The sequence below is a fragment of the Ceratotherium simum genome, chromosome 2 (assembly GCF_057802395.1).
Source record: "Ceratotherium simum simum isolate JZ-2026a chromosome 2, ASM5780239v1, whole genome shotgun sequence".
NCBI classification, from domain to species: domain Eukaryota; kingdom Metazoa; phylum Chordata; class Mammalia; order Perissodactyla; family Rhinocerotidae; genus Ceratotherium; species Ceratotherium simum.
This window is the reverse complement of record NC_141901.1, coordinates 77659815-77683593: the sequence shown is the minus strand read 5'-3', so window position 1 is coordinate 77683593 and position 23779 is coordinate 77659815. Positions and strand designations below refer to the sequence as shown.

Genomic DNA, 23779 nt, shown 5'->3' with positions numbered 1-23779 from the left:
ATTTTTTTAAAAACTTCTGGACACTGGAAATACTTTTAGCCAAATGAATTTATATCGTTAATGTTAGAATGTCAGTCAAAAAGCCAAATTGAGGGAAATATCTTTGGACACAGGCAAGTTTTCAACGTCCCACAAATTACACCACTTTGGCAACCATTGGCTTGCCTGTGGGGGACTTCAGTACTGTGTTGCCTTGTTCTCAGCTTCCCCTACCATTAGTGGGAATGGTGGATTGCAGAGGAGAGGGCAACAGTGGTGACAGCACAGCCCCTAAGCAGCAGCATTTGCATTAGACTTTCAGTACCCTACTTGAATTGGGAACCAACCCAAAGTAAAACATAGCTCTGCAGATTTTTATAAGAATAATGAGCGAGGAAGGTGATCTCCAGAGTTAACTATGGAACAGTAGAACTCTCCTTATTTCTCTCTCCAGGCACTGATTTTACACCTATCATGATTTTTTTATTGTTCTCATTGACATTCAGTATTGTTATAGCTCCTTAGTACTGTCCTTGCCTTAAATACTTTTTGGGGAATAATAAATCACAATGCATTCCACTATGATGCCTTCAGTTCTTTCTTCCTTTCCAACTTTATAAAGATATTTACTGTGAATCTCCTATGTAATGGAAAGATTTCTTTTTAAATAATTGAAATAATTCTATCAAAATAGAATAAGAATTCACACTGACTTATAATTATCACTAAAACCACAGTAGTTATTATTTTTTGATATTCAGAAAAATACCGCCATAGATTATTCATAAAAATCTATTTTAAAATGTGTGCATCATATTTCACAATTGTTCTGAGTTATACCTTCATGCTAAGATGTGCTTAACTGCTCCCATCTGGCTTATCCTCTTGATCCTAGAAAAATTGCTCCAATTGAAATCACTGTTGATGTTCTTACAATTTTAAATAGCAGACTTCCAATATTAATATAGCAACTGATAGGCTATATTAAAAACCAATTTAAAAATCCATCTGGAGTCCAAGCTCAGAATTATGAGTCTTGTCTTCCATCCAACCCAGCATGCACTCTGGATCCAACTTATCTGCTTTTCGGCACAAATTTAGACACTTATGAGAAGTGAAAACATACTTTAGTTCCTAGGAAAATAAGTTACATGAAGGTGGCTAAGTTGAGGCAATGTGACCAGTGAATCTGGGGAAATACACTGTTTGTTACAGATGTTAATACCGGTTAAAAAAAAAAAAAAAGTCAGGGGGAGAGAGATAAAAAGCGGAAAAGAAATAAGCAAACTAAAAAATCTACTGAAGAGTGAAAAAAAAATACTGCTGCTGGTTTATTTGCTTTGTTATTTCTGCCTCAATATTACTTCTAGCTTTCAGAATATTTTTTACATTAATCTTCTGTTTATTTCAACAGTTTTCATGAGCTGTCAGTGTTCTCCACATAACTTTCTTGCAGCCATTTGAAAGATTATTTGACTATGGCTTATATTAGAAGAGTTTTAATATTTCTAGATCCTTCCAGAGAAAAGGAATAATGAAGTCATCATGATTTGTCATCCAAAACTGTATTTGTTCCCTTGGCTTTCATGAAAAACAAAATTTTACTTCCTCTTATATACATGCTTGAGATAGTCAGAAGTACTGAAATACACATCCAAGAAATATTGGCTTAATGAACCAATTAATTAATGGGGAAGTAGTATTTGAAGTTATTAAGAGCATAGACATGTGTCAAACAGGCCTGGATTTGAGTCCTAACTCTGTCAATAAATAGTTGCGTGGGCTTGGGTAAGTTATTTAACCCTTTTATAACTCAATTAACTTATTTATGACAAACTGAACACAGTATCTGTCTCAATGGGTTATTTTTATAATAAAAAGAAATAGTGCTAGGAAGAGAGACTGCAACATTGCACATAATAAAATAGCTATTATTAATACTAGTTAGCAGTAATAGTTATAATAATTCATAAAATAGTTTAATAGATAAAAAGACTAGTAAACTCCATTTTAATCAAAATCCAAGTACTTTATTCATCTCTCATACTATGCACAGAATAGTTAAAAGCACAGGGATTCAGTAAAGTTTATTCTCTCAATCCTGCCATAACTCTGAGTGACGCTGAGCAATTCTCTTAACCTCTCTGGGCTTATCTTAGATTTCTCACTTACAAAATGAATAACTTAAGTTCTTGTCTTGACCCTAAGAATTCATCTAGTCCTTTAGGGGTAGAACCGCAGGGATGAAGGAAATAGGTGTCCCTAGGTTACAGCTAATATGAGGCGTTCTCCTGGCATGGATCCTGTTTGCAGGAAGTAACCGAGAGTGACCTGGGTGGTTCAAAAAATGAACCAATATTAGTAAATTTCATAAAAACAGCTCATAATTTACCTGAACATTCTACCCAATAATGGGTCTTGCCCATTCCCCTTCCATACAAACCATAGGAACAGCCTATCAAGCCCATGTGAAATGTATTACTACTGTATATTCATATAAAAGTAAGACACGCACATAGACAGTGTAATGGAAACTTGTCCCAAGTCTGCTATGTGGAGAATTAGTTTAGGTTTAGATCAAGTCCTTATGTCCTTTTCCCAGAAATATTTGTTTTGTAAAAATCTGTACATAGTTTCCATTAATGGACACACTCTGAAAAGGAGGAAAATATTTTCAGAAAAACTACAAAATCATCTCAAATATTTCAACACTGTTCTGTACTACTGTCAAAACATAGTAAACCATTTACCAGGAAGTAATTTAGTTTCTAAATATTTTCAACTAAACCTTCTCTAGAGAAAATTCAGCTACAGCTGCTAACTGATAATACATCAAGATCCTTAGTTTCTACAGGATATATTTCTATTAGTTGACTATAAAAGCCAGATTTTAAAAGTTTAAAAAATCATATAAGAGAAAAAAAAGTCTGTGAAAGATACTCAATCCATGTCCCAGTTTGTTTAAAATAATGCTGTTATTTCACTTTATAGACTTACGTAGACCAAAAAGAATATATTAATCTGAATATTTTAAAATACTGATGGGCCAAGACCCACATGATATGTACACAGGTCTTTGGAAGCTAATATCTTCTGCTTTAAGTAAGTATACTTTCCAAATGTAAAATGATAATCTGCTCTAGTGGTTAAAATCAGCCTTTTTAAATTGTCTCTATAAATATAGAAACAATAATTCTTTATAGACTCCTCTGCACAATAACCACTCACCCTTTACTTAGTGTTTCCTTTTCTGGATTGTTAATTTCATAAACCACAGGCATCATTTAACCTTAGAAAGTAATGATTAATTTTTCTCTCATATGCAGTATCATTCTTTAGGATGCAATAACTATATATGTAATATCAAATAAAATAAGATAAGTTCCATATTATGAGATCTTCTTTATTTGACGCTATTCATCAGTACAGTTTCCTCAGAGGTACACTTAGTGGTCAGAGGTATACTGAGTAGCATTAGTCAGACAGATTTATGACTCTATTTCAACACCAACTCTATTAAAAATGATCACTGCAATTTCATGTCTCCATGGGAGCAACCAACAACCTCAAAGGAGTTAAGAGATTCTAAGTACGGTCTAGGATGAAGACTAGTCTGAAGACCATAAGAATCATGGTGTTGTGTGGCCATGGGAGGAAAAATACTCCATGAGATCAAAATCTTTTTCATCATTTTACAATTCAGCCCTTTAGCAAGGGTTATGAAGAATGCAAACGAGGTCAGGATCCTTTCCAAAACCAGATAAATAGCCGATGGTTAACATTTATTAGGGCTTGCTATTTGTCTGACACTGTATTGCATGGATTATCTCACTCCATGTTCCCAACAACTCTCTATAAAGTGGGTAGTACTATCTTCACATTTTACAGATGAGGCAACAGAAGCTTAGAGAGGTTAAGCAACTCATCCAAGGTTGATGGGACCTAGAAAATGGTGGATGGGATTTGAACCAAGCAACCAGAGTCTGAATACCACCTCCAACCTAAATATCCCAAGAGGACAGGAATATGACACACTAAGACACCAACACAGCTCATTTTTACATGTATTTAGACATCCTTATCAAGTCAAATACTAGCCTCCAATATTTTGAGGCCCTTAATACCTTAGCAAGAAATTTTGTGTCTTCCTTTTCCCCTGCAGAAAATCAAGAACTGAGCGTTTGGGAAAAACACAAGCTGAACATGTAGAGGAGAATTTACATTTGTGTTAAGCCAGGAAACTGCACAACATATTTTATGAAATAATTATAGAAGCTGTGTTAGTATTCCTTTTCACCTCAGAAAAAGCCTAGTCATATGCATCTGACTACTGGTTTTTACTAGTTAATCCCAATCCTCACTTCTACCCTATGCTTCAGGCCTCACATTCATATATATATATATATATCATGGTACAGATTATTATTTCCTAAGAAAATGAGAACCCCTTAGAAAAAGCCAAATGTATTACCTATAACCAAGTGTATGTCACTTTGGACATAAAAAAGTTAAAAAGTGACTTCAAAGTTTCAGAAGTAGGTTATTGCCCCCCACATAATAAAAAAAGAGAAAAGCTTCAATATTCTATCAGTGATTTTTTACTTTCCCCAGCATGTGAATTTTGTTCCCCATCATTAATTGAACTGAAAGTTTTCTCTTATTTTTCATAAGACCCTGCCTTTTATGGTCACCACTTTCCTGGATTAGGGCAGCATCCTAATTCCTTTTGCTGAGAAAAGGAATTTAAAACACTGGCTTTGGGCTCAACTTCAAAACGAGATTTTAAGAGCTGAAGAGCTCCCAGAACCACATGACATCAATTAAGTCAAAGTAAAACTACATCTCACCTTATCACCTTGCATACCACGGGGCCCCATTAATCCAGACAGGCCTTGATCACCCTAAGAAGAAAACACAAATAGAGGTTTAGTGTTATGAAAGAGAATTGAAAATTAGAATTCCCTTGCAGCAGGATTTCATTTTGGACGTCATGATTCTACTGCGTTCATTCTGATCCTCACAACCTGGCTCAAGTTTCCTCTCGTTTCTGAGGCCTTTTGAGACCTTTTCCGAGGCTCCCAGCATTTACCTCTTCCGGTGCCGAATACCTGCGCTACTGTACTACCCCACCTCCGTGCACCTGCTCCTTTTTCTCTTATGTTTTTCTCTACGAATGCCCTTACTCCCAAAGTGCCTGTCGTTCCAAAAGTTTACCGTCTTTTAAAAATCTAAGGAGTTTACTTAAAAATTCCACAAGCCCTTGTGCGGCCGCTGTGGATGTCTCAAGCCTCCCCTCTTCGGCGAAGACCTCCAGCCTCAGAGGACTCCCTCAAGGAACCCTGAAGCACAGCTGTGGGGAGCAGGGCTGGATCCACGCGGCACACCAGGGACAGAGTCACTTCCGCTTCCGGGGCGGCGCTGGTGCTTTCCGCTGTAGCACCCGAGAGTAACTGCAGCGAAAATATATGGGGATGACCGTGTGTTTGGCTCCAGGAAACGAGACTTCACCTATTAGGGCCGTCGGTCCCTCCCTTCCTCCGACTTGGATAAGAGCCTGCGAGCCCATCTTGGGGTAAGAGGAGAAAGTGTACCGGTGGGGGGAAGGAGTGTCTGTGGCGAGTAGAAGTGACAGAGACTTAGAGGAGGCTGTGTGAATTGACAAGGAAAAAACATGTCAAAAAGGAATGGGGGAATAATCTTGAGCCAGTTTACTCCAGGTGCACTTTTCATTTACCTCCCTTCCTCTCCCTCTTTCCAGGGCAACAAATTTATCGTGCATGAAAAAAAAATGTTGTTTGAAAGAAAAAAGAGTACTTAGATAATAATCCTAAATAAACTCCTTAGTGACTGTTAAGGTTCTGTTTAATTTTTAGTGCATTATCTGCTTTAATATGTCATCAAATTAAACAATCAGAAGAGAAAAGTATGTTTCTGATTATTAACAATGGAGTGCTTTTCCATTTGTTCTAATGTTCATTTTAATGCTTCTCAACATTTTATTAAGATGGCTTCCATTTGCGATGGGATGACCAGTTTATACAGATGATTTTTTCTTTTACATCTATTACTTTGATAGAGGGGGGAAAAACTGCCCTAGGAGAGGGGAGTCTCTCCTTCTTACATAGCTCTAATCATAGGTGGATCACTTGATTTCCCTTCAAAGTTCCTCCATCTGAAAAATGAGAATAATAATAATAATATCTCCCTTGTCTTATGGGGAAGAAAAAATGACCACTATTTAAAAGTTATCTTTGCAGGCCATTGAGGTCCCAGAAGGGCTTAAACACTTATGTACACTCTATGAGAGATGTTACTTAGTGGACATTACATGCTGAAGGACTAGTCCCTGCATTTCTTTTATTGTTTCATCATTGACCATGTATTTATTGTAAAAATAGCTAAATGGTTAAAAATAAAACACAATTGTTTCCCAATCCCCTTTTACTCCCACCAATTTAATGTTTGTATTTTATTCGTATTCATATTGTGTATGTATAACTGATATCCTGCCACCTCATATATTTGAGCCCAATTTAATGTAAATACAATTTATAAGAAATGTTTTTAAATTTTACCATTTTAGAAATATATCTCTCAGTTTTAAAAGTTAGATTTCACTTAAAGCTCAATGGCAACACACTATTAAATCCTATATGTTACTACATTTCTCCTATATAGTGTTAACCACAATTAGTATATGAGTAACTCAAAAAGTGAAAAAAGACTAACATACTTCCAAGCCTCAACTCCCACGGTGAACCACCCTATATTTTAAAAATACAGATACTGTACACATACTGAACCACTATATTTTGTACAGGGAAGCCACAAGGAAAGATAATACCCAGCATTTAATATAAATGTGAATGCTTAATTTGGGAAGTTTATTTAAAGCAGTCACCAAAACAGAGTGGGCCTCTAATTTCTAAATTTTAAGTCAGAAATCCAATGTCCTATATTTAGATATTTTAATAGATAGCATTTATGTTTCAGATTGTAGGATTTTCTTTCCTTATAATAATTAAGGGGCCAATGAAAATATTCTTTCTTTAATAATAAACCCCTATTCCCTTTCTAAATTATTTAGATTCAGTGAACTCAGTTCCGTCACAGCAATAAAATTCTTAAGATTCTAGATTAAAATTTTTTTGAGGATTTACTTTTTAGTATATCTGCATAAAGTCCATTAATATGATGTGATTTTATTTTTTAAGTTTACAAGAGTTTCTGTAAGCCAATTAAAAGGTCAGATTTCAACCCAGGAACCACCAAAATTATTCAGGGATTTTAAAAGTCTGTGAATGTATACCACATAAACAAAAACATCCTATAATTGTATCACATTCATCAAGAGCTTGTCTAAATAAAGCTTCCCGGAGGTATTTCTAAGGCCTCCATTTGTATTCATCCTTACTGGAAAACAGTATCCTCCTCCTAATAAAGATTTTATTGCTATCTTTACTTTAAAATGTTAGCTTCTTTTTACCTGTGTGTGTGTGTGTGTGTGTGTGTGTGTGTGTGTATTTCACAGCATTATGATAAAATGAAAGGCATACAGGACTAAAAGTCAGAAAACTTAAATATATCATTAACTTTGCCACTTACTATCTATGAGTCATTTAAATTCTATGAATTCTGTTTTCTCGACTGGAAAACAAGATGATGACTGCCTCTCTCACAGTTACTGTGAGACTTAAACAAGATAAAGTATGTGGAATTATCCTAAAAAAAGTGTAAAATGGCATTAGAATTCAGGTATTATTTTGTGCATACATATTAACCACAAATTTTTTATGTTAGGACCACATCCTGCTCTGATTTTTTGGCCTACCCGTCTAATTGGCAGGTAGTACAGTGGCAGGCCACAGTAGATACTCAATAAAATTAATGTTAGGGTTTAAATTGATAAATAAATTGATGATATAATTCACTTAATTCTTTAAATATTTCTTCTTTCACCAAAATCCGATAGTTCTCTATCTTCTCTGATACCATGTAAAATCTACCTTTAAAAATTATAAAAATGATTTTAAAATGCTTGAAATATATCACCATGATTTTATTTCATAGACAAATAAATACCTTTTCTCCAGAAACAGCTTGACCTGGGGAAAATCCTGGATCTCCTTTGGGGCCCTAGATAAAATAATTATAAAACACTTGGTGAAGCATAAATTACATATAGTTATCACTCTTCTTCAGTTGTAAGCATCATTAGATGCTATACACTTTATATGTTATTAAATAAAATTATTTTAAATTGAGATGGGCATGTATTATTTACTTTTTTAACATATATTTTTCTTAGCCTTATTTTTAAATGCTGAGAGGATTCCTAAAAATTCCCCAGACATAGCTGATTTTTTAAATCTAATAAAGTTATAGTACCATTGAAACATCTTTCTTTAAGGGACCTGTGTAAAGGCTCTATTAATTTTTCCATTTTTGTGACATATTTGAGTTATAATTTGTATTTTAGCATTGGAAAACAAGTTACTTTTCCTAAAAGAAATCTGCTTATACTAATTTTTAAAATTTTAAGATATCATCCTAAGTTTAAATATTTTAAAACATCTTGCAATTTACATGCATTACTTTAAAGGAAAAATAAACCAAAATAATACCTCTAATTGGCAAAATTCTGTTTATTCTGTTATAAAAATAGATACTTTTCACACTCTGGGAATCTTTATCTTTTACATTTCAAGAGAAATATGACATTAGGTTTCAACCAAACTTTTTGCACAATATTAATCTTTCTTATTATGCATACTAGCAAAACATCTCTTTTTCTATTTCACATCTCATAAAACTAAGAGGCCACAGTAGACACTGTGTTTAATTCAAATTCTGATTTCATTACCATTCTCAACTAATGATAAATAATTTTTCATTCCTAGAGAGCTCTAAATGCTATTTTCACTCTCTGGGAAATAGGGAAGTAGTCATGTCTTCTTTCACACATTCAGGGATGCTTTCAAATAGCACTCAAACTAATTGATGAAAGATGGAGGACCAAAAGAAAAGTCCTTCGTGTTCCCCAGTAACTTTTCATTTTACAAATTAGAAATGAGTCTTCACTGGCAAAGAGGCCTATAATCTAGAGAAAAAGAAAATTTTTAAGGAAAAAGTTATTTTCCAGGCTGACCTCTTCCTTTCTATAGCTGTCACCACTTCTACCTCTAAGGCTACAATTTTAGATCATTGATTACAAGATTATGGGACTTGAAAAGCAGCTTTAGTGATATGTCAATATTTAAGAACTCAACTCTTTACCAAAAAAAAGATAATATACTTAGAATTTATAAGAGATATTAGAGCTTATCTAGTAAATCACATTTTATAGATAAAGAAGCAATGAGGTCCAGAAGGTTAAATGACTTGCTTAAGATTGGTTAGAAAACTATTGGCAAATCAGGTCAATTTTCTTCCTCATCTCACAATGTCTATAAAATAAAAATCATATTTATTAGTTTTAATATATTTTAATCTTTTATTATAAAACCTAACCAACTGATTTGAGGCAATATTTACAAAGAATTTTAGAAAAACTTAGGAAATGATAGCCCTTGAGAAGTTTAAATATAATAAAATCCTTTGTGACCAATGTTTTTACTTATAAATCTCACATTAAAAATTCTTATTTTTAGGTCCTATCTGAATTTTATATTATCTATCAGCTTTCTTAATATCATCAACTAATTTAGCATTTCATCTTCCATTTAAAAAAAATTGAAAGAGTGGGAAAAAGTAATCAATTAAGCAATGAAAATTAGATTTAAAGACAGAGCTTTTTCTTATTCATAAGCTTTATACAATTGGACAATATACTTAAAGAGATATACGTCAAATCTCTTTTATTCCCACACCAGTATGCTTGATCAACTCATGTTCTAGAACCAAAATTGCAAGTCAGCATGAAGGGAATGCTCTTAACCTGGCCAGTTGTAGGTTGATCCTTCCTAGTATCAAATGCATGAAGCAGAGATTATTGAACAAACCAACTTTACCTGAAATGTCAGAAAAGTAGGCCATCCCTACATTGAAGAATACTCCAAAATCTCTTACTTACTTTCTCCCTCATTTTGTATTAATTCTGTGACTCCTGACACACTTTTAGTCATAGTTGACTGGCTTTTCAATTCCTTCTTGGAATTAAATATAATGTTTATAAATTAGTTAATTAGTCACAATTGACTTTGACCTTCAATACTGACTTCTACTTACTCCTATATGACTTTTGTTAAAGGAGCTATATATCCTTTTGAGTATGAATAAGAGGAAAAGGAAATTGTCTGTACTTTATTACTCAAAGGATTCCAAAAGTCCCACCTATCCCAGTGATCTGTTATAGAATCTAAAATCCTTATTGTCAGAGTCTATCTTTTAGTCTATCTTTTAGACTATTACTGGATCTCCAGAGGGCCCTCTCTCTAAGGAGGGAAACTCTTTAAGGTACTAGACCCATTAACATGTGAGAATAGATTTATCAGATTAGAGTCCACCCAATATAATGGAAAGAGCATTGGAATTTACAGTGAAAAGACTGAAGAAGTCATTTAATCTCTGAATTTGAGATTCCTCCTCTGTAAAATGGGAATAATAATAATACCTACCTAGATTAGATTGCAAAATTTAGGATCAAATTATCTATAGATTATAAATATCTATATAATAGATTTATAAATATATAAATAATAGTATTACAAATAATAAGACTAAAGACAATCATTATTAAAATCAATTTTACAATTATTGTCATCTTGAAAAGCAGAGAACACAACTTGAATGAATTATTGATGGAGCAGCAAAATTTTAATGAAAAGAATTTAGAATTAAAAAATTCAGAGCATGGATGAGCTAAATTAGGAGAGTACCATAAAGGAAACCCTAAATGACGTGATCTTGAGGTAGCATCACTTGAATATTCTTGACTTTAAAATTACTAATAACTACACAAGATCCATAATCTCAAGTTTAAGCTTTACAGTATCTAACCAATACTTCCTATCTTTTTAGCTCACTCTGTCTAAGCCCCCACAACTTTAACAATTATTTGACCCACTGGAATTGCTAATATGTGATCCCATCACATTTTCACTGTCTCATCCCCCACGTGGCCTTGCTTCCAATCCTTAGCCCTCCTAAATACCAGAGTCTGACATTATAATCACTCCCTTGCATACATAAATGACACCATTGCCTCTTTCTCCCTCTGTCTTATAAAATTACCTGGCAATTCTTAAATCTAAACTTTCCACCTACTCTGCCTCTGTCCCCTACCAGCTGAATGTGATTAAGACAAAACAATCATGCTGACAAATCTCACTTTAAATTCATGAGTTCTTTTTTTTTTTTTAAGATTTTATTTATTTATTTATTTTCCCCCCAAAGCCCCAGTAGACAGCCGCATGTCATAGCTGCACATCTTTCTAGTTGATGTATGTGGGACACAGCCTCAGCATGGCCTGAGAAGCGGTATGTCGGTGCGCGCCTGGGATCCGAACCCGGGCCGCCAGCAGCGGAGCGTGCGCACTCAACCGCCAAGCCACGGGGCTGGCCCGTAAATTCATGAGTTCTTACATTGATTAGTTTTGTTTTGCTTTTTGGTGTGTCCAATAATTGTCTTAGTCAATTCACTTTCTCATTTTCATAGATGATTATTTCATAACTTCTCTCTCCACTCTAAGCTGATGATCTTGCTTTGAACTTTCACAACCTCTCACAACCAAATCCACTACCTCATCTAAATCTGTTTCAAAATAGTCTGCTTTCATAACCAGATGCCCCATTCTCACCAGAACATCATTGGTGCACTGCCTTCCCTGCATTATTTTTTTTATTTTTTTAATTATTTATTTATTTTTTTTCCCCCCAAAGCCCCAGTAGATAGTTGTACATCATAGTTGCACATCCTTCTAGTTGCTGTATGTGGGACGCGGCCTCAGCATGGCTGGAGAAACGGTGCGTCGGTGCACGCCCAGGATCCGAACCCGGGCCACCAGCAGCGGAGCGCGCGCACTTAACCGCTATGCCACGGGGCTGGCCCCCTGCATTATTTTAATTTTTACTTCTCTCCAGGATAATTGCCATCACCGACTAAACACACTGTAATTTCTCCCATGTTAAAAAACAACTTTCCTTAAGCCCACATCTCCCTTCTCTGCCCCATTACACTGTTCCCTTTTAAAGCAAAACTCCTAGAAAGTTGTTTATGTTAACTAGGAGACTTGCTCTTCTGTTCTCTCTTGGACCTACTCCACTCAAGCTTTTGTCCCTACCAGTATCCTACCTCATTGATCATTCTTTCTCAGTCTCCTTTGCTAGTTCCTCTTTTTCCTAGTATATTAAACTCTGGAGTACCCAAGACTCAGTCCTTGGACACTTCTCTGTATACATTCATCCCTAGGTGATCTCATCAGTTCTATAGCTTTAAATTTCATATATACACTGTTGACTCTGAAATGTATATTTTTAGCTATGACATCTCCCCTGAACTCCATATCCATATATCCTTTTTATATCTCTACTTGGATATCAAATAGTCATCTCAAATTGAGTATGTCCAGAAAGGAACTCTTGGGAGTTCTGGTTCAGACAGTGGCAGAGTAGCATGTATATGACAAATTCTGCTGCAGATAACAATTATAAAGTCAGGACAAGATACATGAAACAACTATTTGAAAGCAAGGAGAATAATCAAAAACAGGACACAATTGAGGGGATTCAACTCTTGAAAGAAGAGGACTACACTTGGTGTAGTACACATTTATACAGCTTTTCTCCTAAGGACACTCCTCAGTCTACATGGAGTTCAACCAGAAATCCATAGACCTTTTGGCTAATGGTGTCAGAGGACAGAGTGTAGGGCTACCAGAATGACTGGAAACTGAGGGAGAAATCCTAGAAAGAAAGAAAGAAGACAGCTTCCCCCCAAACCTGGGTATAGTCTCTCTTCAATTCATGATTGATCTTGACATGTGCATTCATGAGATAGATTCTGAAGAGCCCAGCAGAAAGCAACAACTGGAAGGCTGAAAGAATTGGACACAAATTTCAGCTGCTGGCCACCACAGGGGAAATAGTTTGGGGTTTGAGCCACATCATTTTAGAGGAGCTTGGTAAATGCCTTGGTAAACACCTTTCCATTGAAATTCAGGAAGAGCTATACTTTAGAAGCAAATACTGGGCCAGCCATGGCTTAGCGGTTAAGTGCGCGCACTCCGCTGCTGGCGGCCCAGGTTCAGATCCCGGGCGCGCACAGATGCACCGCTTCTCCGGCCTCGGCCGCGTCCCACATACAGCAACTGGAAGGATGTGCAGCTATGACATACAACTATCTACTGGGGCTTTGGGGGGAAAAAATAAATAAATAAAAATCTTTAAAAAAAAAAAAAAAAGAAGCAAATACTATATCCTTGGACTAATGGACTCATGAATTCTATAAGAAAAATTGAACCAAATCTGTAGTTTTAAAAAGTTACCAAACCTGTACAAGTGTAAGGTGATGAGCCAGTTATTTAACTGCCTACAGAACAAAAATCAACAGTCATCAAAGGATTTCAAAGAAAAAAAACAGAATCTAAAGTTCTTCCACATATCATCCATCATATCCAGTATATAATCAAATTTTTCTAGACATACAAAGAAAAGGAAAATCTGACCTGAGTTAAAGAAAAAAGTGGTCAATACAAACAGACCTCAAGAGGATCCAGATATTGGAATTAGCAGTTAAGGATTTTAACTGTTATAAATGTGTTCAAGGACTTAAAGGAAAAGATGATGATAATCTTGTGAGTGAACAGACATAAATATCAGCAGACAAATGAAAACTATATAAAAAGAACCAACTAGAATTCTAGAACTGATAAAACAATATCTGAAATGAAAAATTTACTGGATGAGATTAACAGTATATTGGAGAAGGCAGAAGTAAAGGTTGGTGAACTTAAAGACAGATCCATAGAAGTTATCTAATCTGAAGAAAAGAGAAAAGAACATAGCAAAAATGAACAGAGCTCTAGTGACCTGTGGGACAATATTAAGTAGTCTAACATACATGTAAATGGCGTCCAAAAGGGGAAGAGAGAAAGAATGGGACAGAAAGATTATCAGAAGAAATAATGGCCAAAAATGTCCGCAATTTGTTAAAAACAACATTTACAGATCCAAGACATTAAGTGAACCCCAAATAAGAAATATCTAGTGAAACCACCCTTACATACATCATAGTCAAACTGCTAAAATCTAGACAAAGAGAAAAATCTCAAAAGCAGCCTGTGAAAAATGACACATTATATTGAGGGGAATAACAATGTGAATGATGGCTAACTTCTCATCAGAAACAATGAAAGCCCAAAAGATGAGAACAACAAGAATCTCTAAAGTGCTGGAAAAAACACTCTTAACCAAAATTTTTATACTCTATAAAAATATCCTCCAAAATATGTAGACAAAATAAATTTCAGATAAACAAAAACCAAGAAACTCTGTCACCAGCAGAACTACACTCCAAGAAATACTGAAAGAACTTGTTATAGCTAAAAGAAAGTGACACCAGATAGAAACTCAGATCTATAGGAAGGAAGAGGCCTGGAAATGAAAATAAATGAGGAAATATGAATGACTCCCTTGTTTGTTTCTTCTCTTAATTTCTTTAAAAGGCTGATTCTTTAATAAAAAATTTGTTACATTTACTGTGGGTTTATAGTGATACAGATGTAAAATAAATGACAAGAAAACACAAAGGATGGAGGTAATGGGTAAATGGAATCCTAATGTTACAAGGGTCTTATATATTACATGAAGTGCTACCATATTAACTCTAAGTAAACTAGAGTAAGTTAAGGATGCATATTGTAATCCCTAGAGCAACCTCTGAAATCAATTAATCAGTCAATCAGAGATATAGCTGAAATGCCAATAGAGAAATTAATGGAATACTAAAGAATATTTGATTAACCCAAAAGAAGGAAGAATAAAGGAACAAATAACAGATGGGATAAATGGAAAAGAAATGACAATGTGGAAGGCCAAGACCCAATCATACCAATAATTACACAAATGTAAATGGACTTAATGCTCCAATTAAAAATCAAAGATTATCAGATTGAATAAACAGGTAAGATCCAACTATTCATTGATTATAAGAGATGCACTTTAAATATAGATAGGTAAAGGAAAAGAAAAATATATACAAGACAAACAATAAGGATAAAAAAGCTGGTGTGGCTCTGTCACCATCAGACAAACTAGACTTCAAGAAGAGGAGTGTTACTGGGATAAAGAGAGACATTTGATGATGATAAAAGGGTCAGTTCGTCAGGAAGACACAACAATCCTTAAACATGCATGCAGAACACAAAGCATGAAAATACATAAAGCAAACACTGACTAACAACACTCCCTAAACACTAAACAGAGAAATAAACAAATCCAAAATCATAGTTGGCTATTTTAAAACACCTCTCTCAGTAATTAATGGAACAACTAGACAAAAAAACCTAGTAAAGATAGAGAAAATTTGACCACCACCACCAACCACCTTAATCTAATTGACATTTATAGAACACTACACTAAACAATTGCAAAATACACAGTGTTTTGAAGTACACATGGGATATTCATCAAGATAGATCACATGCTGGGGCATAAAATGCCTCAATAAATTTTAAAAGATTGAACTCTTCCATTGTGTGCTCTCTAACTACAATGGAAATAAATTAGAAACCAATAACAATAAGATGACTAAAAAAGCTTCCAGTAGATGGATATTAAACAAAACAACATACTTGTATAACCCATGTGTCAAAAAAGAAAACATATATTTCAACCTGAATGATAATGAAAAGGCAACATAACTTTTATAGGATGCAGTTAAATCAGTCGTTAGAGGGAAATTCATAGCTCTAAATGCTTATATTGTAATAAAGCTAAAATCAATAAAATATTAAATAGTCTATAGAAAAAAATAAAGCCAAAAGTTGGTTCTTTGAAAACACTAATGGAAATGAACTTTTGATTTCCTTCCAGGTAAAAACAAAACATAACAAACAAAAACCTGAAATCATGTTCCTCCTCATTCCAGTAGACGGTAGTTCCCACAATACTAGCCGTTCAACTGATTAAGCCTTAGATTATCTCTGATTCTTCTCTTTCACACCATGTATGTAATCCACCAGTAAACACGTTGACTGTACCTCAAAATATATCTAGATTTTGACCATTTCACACCACCTCCACTGTTAACACTCTAGCCTATGCCATCATCACCAATGTCATGGGCTTGGGTAGACCAGTGAAGTAGACTCCTGACTGGTATTCCTATTTTCATCCTTTTCCTATTCCAATTTATTCTTCACATGACAGCCAGAACTATCTTCCTACAACATAAATTGGATGATGTCATTTATCTCCTTAGAACTCACCAGTGAATATCCAACACAGAGTAAAATGCAACCAAAATCCTTACCTACAATGTCCTACATAACCTGGCTCCTGCTATCTCTCTGATCTATCTCCTACCACTTATCCCATTCAGTTATTCCTCAAAGACTGTCAAGTAGCCTTCTGCCTCAAGGCTTTTGGACTTACTGAGTTGTTTTTGTTGTTGTTTTTCAACCTTTTCTTCATCAGGATTGCAAAAAATGGTGGTTTTTAATTCTAGCATTCTTTCTTCAATTACTAGCTTTTTCTATAAAGAGAAACATCTCTTCATCAATTATTTGGTTGTCCTGAGGTTCAATTCTAAAAGAAAAGCAAGGAATTTCATAAGAAAATTTTTATTCTTTCTCTTTATTTTTCTTCTATTTACCAGTTTTCAAAATAATGACATTGTGGTATAATAAAAAATATATTTAGTCTTTGTCCCTGGATCCTGGCACAGAGCTCCTAAAACCTTTGGAATTTCCTGAGTCATAGGAGTGTCTTTTTTTATTCCTAACAAGCCCCTTTTGACCACATCTGAGTTTATGCTAATGAGGTGACTCAGGGTGGGGCCCTTAGATAGCTTCAGGATGGGGGCTAGTCACTAGAAAGGCAAACAAGTGATTAAAGGGTAGGGACTTAGCCTCCTTCCCTCCCCCACCTCCAGGGAGAGGAGGGGAGTGCTAGAGATTGGGTTATAAAAACTCCTGAACAAAGAAATTCCAAGTGCTCCAGGTTGGTGAACACATTGATGTGCTGGGAAGGTGGCACACCTAGAGAGGGTGTGGAAACTCAAAGGCCCCACCCTCCATATCTTGCCCTATGAATCTGTTCCATTTAGCTATTCCTAAATTGTAGCCTTTACAATAAACCAGTAAACCTAAGTAAAGCATTTTCCTGAGTTCTGTGAGCCATTCTAGCAATATATCAAACCTGGGCAGGGGGTGGTCCTACAAGTGGGAACCTCAGAACTTATAGTCTGCCAGGCAAAAGTGTGAGTAGCCTAGGCAACACATTCATCGCTGGCATCTCAAGTGTGGGGCAGTCTTGTGGGACTGAGCTCTTAAATCAATGGAGCCTGACACTAACTCAGGATAGTTAGTGTCAGAATTGAATTGAATTGTTGAATAACCAGTTGGTGTCAGAGGATTTGACGATCACACAGAGTTAATTCCCTAGCATCCTAGAGAGGTAACCACTGAGGGTTTGTCTGTTTGGTTTTTTTTTTTTTTTTAGCATCATTTTAACTCATGGATTTAGAGATATCTGATCTACTGCAGTTATTACCCTTAATGACGCTCAAATTACATCAACCTTTACTTAGTGGAAGCCTTTTCAAATTGGCTCCTGAATCCTTTTGACGTAACCCTAATAGTCTTTGATAGCTAGAAGGAAGCATTTTTAATATAAGTCATATTTTAACTGTGAAATCACAAGCATGGAATCAAAGGAAAAGATCATATTTTGTCTGGTCCTTTACAAGAAGGTCCCTTTGTTGTCTAGAATAATAGGAGCACCTCAGTCTTCAGCATTTTATCATATTTACACTTTCAGAATGTTGGATTGAAAAATTTTCATAGCAATCTGACTCAGTAAAAGAGTCTTAGATTGGGTCAGCATCTATACTCAATATATATTCTAATTCACATGCAAGGAAAATGGGACTTCTAGTTTAGAGAAATACATAATGCAGACATGGGAGCATAGAGTCAAAACCAGGAATAGAACATAGCAGTAGATATTACTGTTCAGGATTCAATATTTAATATTAGTAATAACATTTCATTTAATATTACTAATGGGCAGACACGCACCACTCATCAAGCCACGCTGTAGCAGCATCCCACATACAAAATAGAGGAGGATGGACACAGATGTTACCTCAGAGCCAGTCTTCCTCATAAAAAAAATCTACAAGAAATAAAAAAAGTGGGGGCCAGCCCGGTGGGTAGTGATTAAGTTCGTGTGCTCTGCTTTGGCAGCCCGAAATTCACAAGTTCAGATCCCGGGCACGGACCTATGCACCACTTATCAAGCCATGCTATGGCAGGTGTCCCACATATAAAGTAGAGGAAGATGGGTACAGATGTTAGCCCAGGGCCACTCTTCTTCAGTAAAAAGAGGAGGATTGGCAACAGATATTAGCTCAGGGCTAATCTTCTGCACCAAAAAATAAATAAATAAAAATTACTAATGGGGCATTGTTATTGTAGCTTATTAAAATTAGATGTTTTCATTTAACTGGATTAAATTTGAAGGAACTCTTGGCCTTGACTAAAGTAATATAAGCTATGAATGTTTGTCGGAAGGTTTTAAGTTTCCTTTAAGAAGTGTTTTTGGGAAAGGAACTATCTTGACCACAAATAGATTGCCTGGACTAAAATTATAAGTATATGGTAGGGTGAAGATATAGACTCTGCATTCATTATTCATGTTTAAAGATCTACTGTGTAATTAATTATTATTTAATTAATAGTAATAAAAATATTCATTACCCTGTAAATAAAGTTCATTAAATAGATAAATATGATAAAATGTGGACCCAGATGGCATTTGGTGACAAGAAAAAAGCCATTCTCTCTGGCAAATAGGAAATGAAATTTACTTGCTTGTGATTTTTGTAGAAAGAGATTATTTCTACCATTAATCTCTTGATTTCAGCTAATGAGCTCAGTAATCTTTCTCTATTTTAAATCACATTAGTCTTACACTGCTGAAAACAATTGCTATATATCCACTAAAAATTTGGATGGCACTTTATTTTTCTATTATTTAACAACACAGATCTCAGAGACTAAAGATTAGTTTCGCTCTTCATGGAGTTTATCTTTTTATTTTTCTTTTTATTGGCTGAAGAAGATTTGCCCTGAGCTAACATCTGCTGCCAATCTTCCTCTTTTTGTATGTGAGCTGCCACCACAGCATGGCCACTAACAGATGAGTGGTGTAGGTCTGCACCCAGGAATCGGGCCTGGGCTACCGAAGCGGAAAGCACCAAACTTAACCACCAGGCCACCGAGGCCGGCCCCACGGAGTTTATCTTTATATGTTATTATCAGTAGCCACAGGATAAGCTAGAACCTTGGAATAGACATATTTTGTTACTATTAGTAAATGAATTCAGGAAGTCTTTAAATTCCATTAGGTTACCCCACCTCCACTCTTTCTCCTTAAGGGGGTGTTTTATAAATGAATTCCTCACTGTGTTGGGAGAGACAATCTGGGGTAACAGAAAGAGTGAGACAGATCCAATTCTGAATCAAACTCTACCAGTTACAGATTGTGTTACCTTGGTTAAGTACTTAGCTCTCTGAGTAGTTTTCTTCTGTGCAAAGCAGAAGGTAGTAAAGCCTACTCTGAATAGTACTCTTAATTGAAATGAAACTGAATGAGATGTCATACATAAAATAATTGTCAGATATTAGATGCTTAATAAATGTTAGTTCTCTTTCCCTTATGATACCAGTGCCTTGTTACTAACATTAAGGCAGCTTATTGGTTCAGTTTAATATTTACTGAGTGCGCAACACATGCTGGGCACTGACCTAGGCACAAATGCAAGGATGAATAAGATCTGGCCCCTGCACTAAGATTACTAAGAGCCTATTAAGGAAGACAAACACATTAGTGAGAACTCATTTCACCTGAACAGAGTTGAGAACTACCAAGATCAGCTCACACTTTTTGTTCTTTATGATAAATACTAATTTGATTGTAAAAGTATAACAGAAAATAAAATGGATTAGTTCTTGCATAAATCTAGAATATTTTAGCAAAATAGGCTTTATTATTATAAACTTTAAAATAGTCTTATAAATAGAACATATTTCTATACTAGCTTAAGGTATTTTCATTCATAAGAGCCACAAGACTGTTTTTGTTTTATTTAACAGATAATAAATGTTGTATTTTCAGTAAAAGTTGCATTTCTAATTGGCCTAGTCTCCTCATAAGTAGTTCCTCCAAGAAAAGGAAAATAACATTCTTTAAGCATCAACTATGTGCAAGCATTCTACCAGCTGCTTTATGTGCTCCATATCATTTAACTTATATAAGGTACATTTCAGTTCTAACAATTTTTATAAAGCACATTAATCCAAGTATGTCTGTATAAAGGTTCCATAATACGTTACATTTCCCATTTCAGTTAAACCTTTCTAAACTTGCAATTGCCTTAGTTTGTTCTTTCCATGCATTCAGATAACCCCCTTTTGAAATGGACAGATGATTTCTTGTGCAAGTGACAAGATGACTTTTTATACAATTTTCTTAGAGGCCAATAATCCTACCTATGTTATTCTTCCTAAACAATAACTGAGAAAGAAAAATAGTTGGAATTATCTTTATACTCTAAAATCCCTTAAGTTAAAAGGAATCTTTATTCCCTGAAAGGAAAATAAATCCTGATTACATGTCAAAATTTATTGTCAAGAGCATGTGATCTGTATTTTTTTACAGTGTTTTGAATAAATATTATGAGGACTATAAAATATAAAGCTTGAATGTTCTTTTAATTCTGATTACTCTGAAATGCATGTTAAATATCTAGGAAAATTGTTTTCACAAAACCACACGAGACCAGCTTTATTTGATGCATTTAAGACACAGTGGTGATTTTTAACACAAATCTAATGTCCTCTACAAATGTGTACAGATAAAATAAATCATGATCAGTTTTGGCTATTTTGGACACAGTTATTGAATTATTAAATTAAATATGAATTAAAGACTAGTATTCAGGTTTATAAGATTAAGTCTCCAAGTTGCTTGCAAATTATTATTATTATTTTTTAATTTTATTTATTTATTTTTTTCCCCCAAAGCCCCAGTAGATAGTTGTACATCATAGCTGCACATCCTTCTAGTTGCTGTATGTGGGACGCGGCCTCAGCATGGCCAGAGAAACGGTGCGTCGGTGCGCGCCCATGATCCGAACACGGGCCGCCAGCAGCAGAGTGCTCGCACCGCTAAGCCACGGGGCCGACCCAGTTGCTTGCAAATTAAAAGTAGGGGTTTTCTTTAATTCCTCATATAAGGGTTCATAAAAATATTTCATTGATGAATAGTTATAAATAGTCAAAATTACATCCATACTACTAAATATAACATTAAAAAGAAATTTTGAGATTCAAATTTTCATCTCTCCTAGATCATTTTACCAAAGACATTAGTCAACACTGAGAAATACACTGTTTTTAATCTTGGGACAATGATAATTTTTATTTGTACAAAGTTCTTCATTTTCTCAAATATTTTCTCCTGAATATGTATACACATTTTAAGAAGTCAATTCAATGAAAGGCTTTCCACTATCTCTATCTTCATCTCCCTTAACCCTATTCTCCATATTTTTTATTGGTTTATTTAGTTGTTTGAGTACCTAATTGTATACTACTGGCTGAGGTAAGGAAAGGGAGAGGAGAATACAGCCATGTGGAAATCCTCCCCCCCACCCCCCCTCGTTGTGGAGATGAAGCTGTTAGCAGGACTGTAAGCCCCCTGGAACTTCAGTCCTGTGGAGAAATATGAGCTGGGCCTTTACAGCTACTTTAGCCTTTTACTAGTCTAAATATCCTTAAAGTCCCCAAATAAAGGTTGAAGAGCTAGGGAATCACAAATTAAAAAACAAACTTCTAATTTCTTTTGAAGTCATCTGTCTTTTCTCTCACTGTTACAAATCCAGACTTGAGTTAAAAGAGTCTTTTTTTCTCTCTGAGGCATTTTTATTGAACTCAAAAAACTGTTGGCCATGATGAGACACTTTAGGAAATTTAGATTTAAATTATCCTAGTTGTATGCTATCATTACTACTTATTAATAATAATGCTACCACTTACAACACGTTAGCACCATGTTAAGTGCTTTACTCATGTTAATTTACTTAGCCTTCCCTCCAGCCCTATGAGGATGTACTATGATTTTCCCCATTTCAGAGAAGAGGAAAGTGAAGCTTAAAGAGGCTAAGCAAGTAATTTATTTTCAGTCATACAAATCAAGAGAGCTAAGACTTGAACCCAAATCAGACCCCAAAACCTGTGTTCTTAACCCCTATCCTGTATAGTTCCATGTTTACTTCTGAGTGTGATCATTAATAAGCAGAGGAGTTATTAACGAACCTAAAAGATTCATGAAGTCACTGGCAACCAAGTCCCCAATGCTTACCTAATCTCATAATATATATAATTTAGTTATCGCTCCATTCCCATACCTCCTCTCAAGGTAACCAGCCTGGTATGTATTCCTTCTTCTTTTTTCTATGCTCATATTACTATCTATCACACTACTATTATACAACTATGTATGTTCATATGTGTAGGGTTCTAGGTTGGTTGATTTCATAAAAATTTGATTATCCTATAAACATTATCCTCACAGATCTTTTTTCAAGTTAAAATATTAGGGAAGTGTGGAGTAGGGCAATAAATGATATTTTACTTCCTCAGTATTTATTTACACATTAAAATGGCCTTGATTTAAGGTAAATTACTCAAATCATAATCTATATATTTCAGAGATTTCCATATATTGCCATCATATTTCAAAAATAAAGACTTCGGAATACCAAAGCAGGCCTGTACCTGACTTTACCTCTAAGTATATAAATCCAAGTGTGGTGGGCTTTCAGAGGTGGGCTTTCAGGCTAAGACAATCCTGTTGAAGAATCATGCTCTGGGGATAAGATAGATCCTCAATGTCCCAAAGTTGGCTTTAAAAGTTAAGGACCGCCTCAATATGTCCGGAAAATCATGCAATACGCACTAGCAGTCACTCACCTTTGGACCTGGTAATCCAGGTAACCCAGGATTTCCATGTGGCCCTGGTATTCCCTGCAAATAGTAAAAAAGTCAGAGCATGCTTAACATATCTAGATACAAATAACGCAGTGTTTATTATATTATTCAACTAAGTATTACATAATATAATTTCATCAAAATAAATGTTACTTTTTTTTTTTAACAAAATTCTTTATCTTTTATGAGATCGTGGATATTTCAGTCTTGAAAAAGAGAGCTACCCTAATTATAGAGCAGAACTGTGGTTTCCTTTTGCTTCAAAACACTGCCTTGAGGTGTTTACCTTCCTTATTTACCACCCCTATCTCCAGCCATATTGCTTAGTGCTACTCCTAAAAGCTATGCAGAGTAAGAAGCCTAAAAATAGCAAAGTCCAATTGTCTGTTACTCTCCTCTCAACATGTGTTAACCCTTTCTGCACTTGAGTTTTTGCTTATGCTATTATGTATGCCTTAAAGACTTACTTCATTTAACCTTGGCCCCCTACACCCACCCAAATCATTCTTCAAGTGTCAACTGAGAGCCCACCTCATTTTAAAATCTTGGCTACACCCGCATGAAGTGACTTCTCTTTTCTACTA

General features: G+C 35.1%; 1 protein-coding gene across 1 annotated transcript in view; it reads right to left on the bottom strand.

Moving 5' to 3' along the window:
- COL24A1 (collagen type XXIV alpha 1 chain) overlaps nt 1-23779 on the bottom strand; it is a 346899-nt gene that overhangs the window by 285299 nt on the left and 37821 nt on the right. The window contains exons 6-8 of the mRNA XM_087448191.1: nt 23178-23231; nt 8062-8115; nt 4827-4880 (exon numbers count right to left, since the gene is read on the bottom strand). Of these exons, the coding sequence (XP_087304317.1) occupies nt 4827-4880; nt 8062-8115; nt 23178-23231 (162 nt within the window). The remainder of the gene's footprint in view (nt 1-4826; nt 4881-8061; nt 8116-23177; nt 23232-23779) is intronic.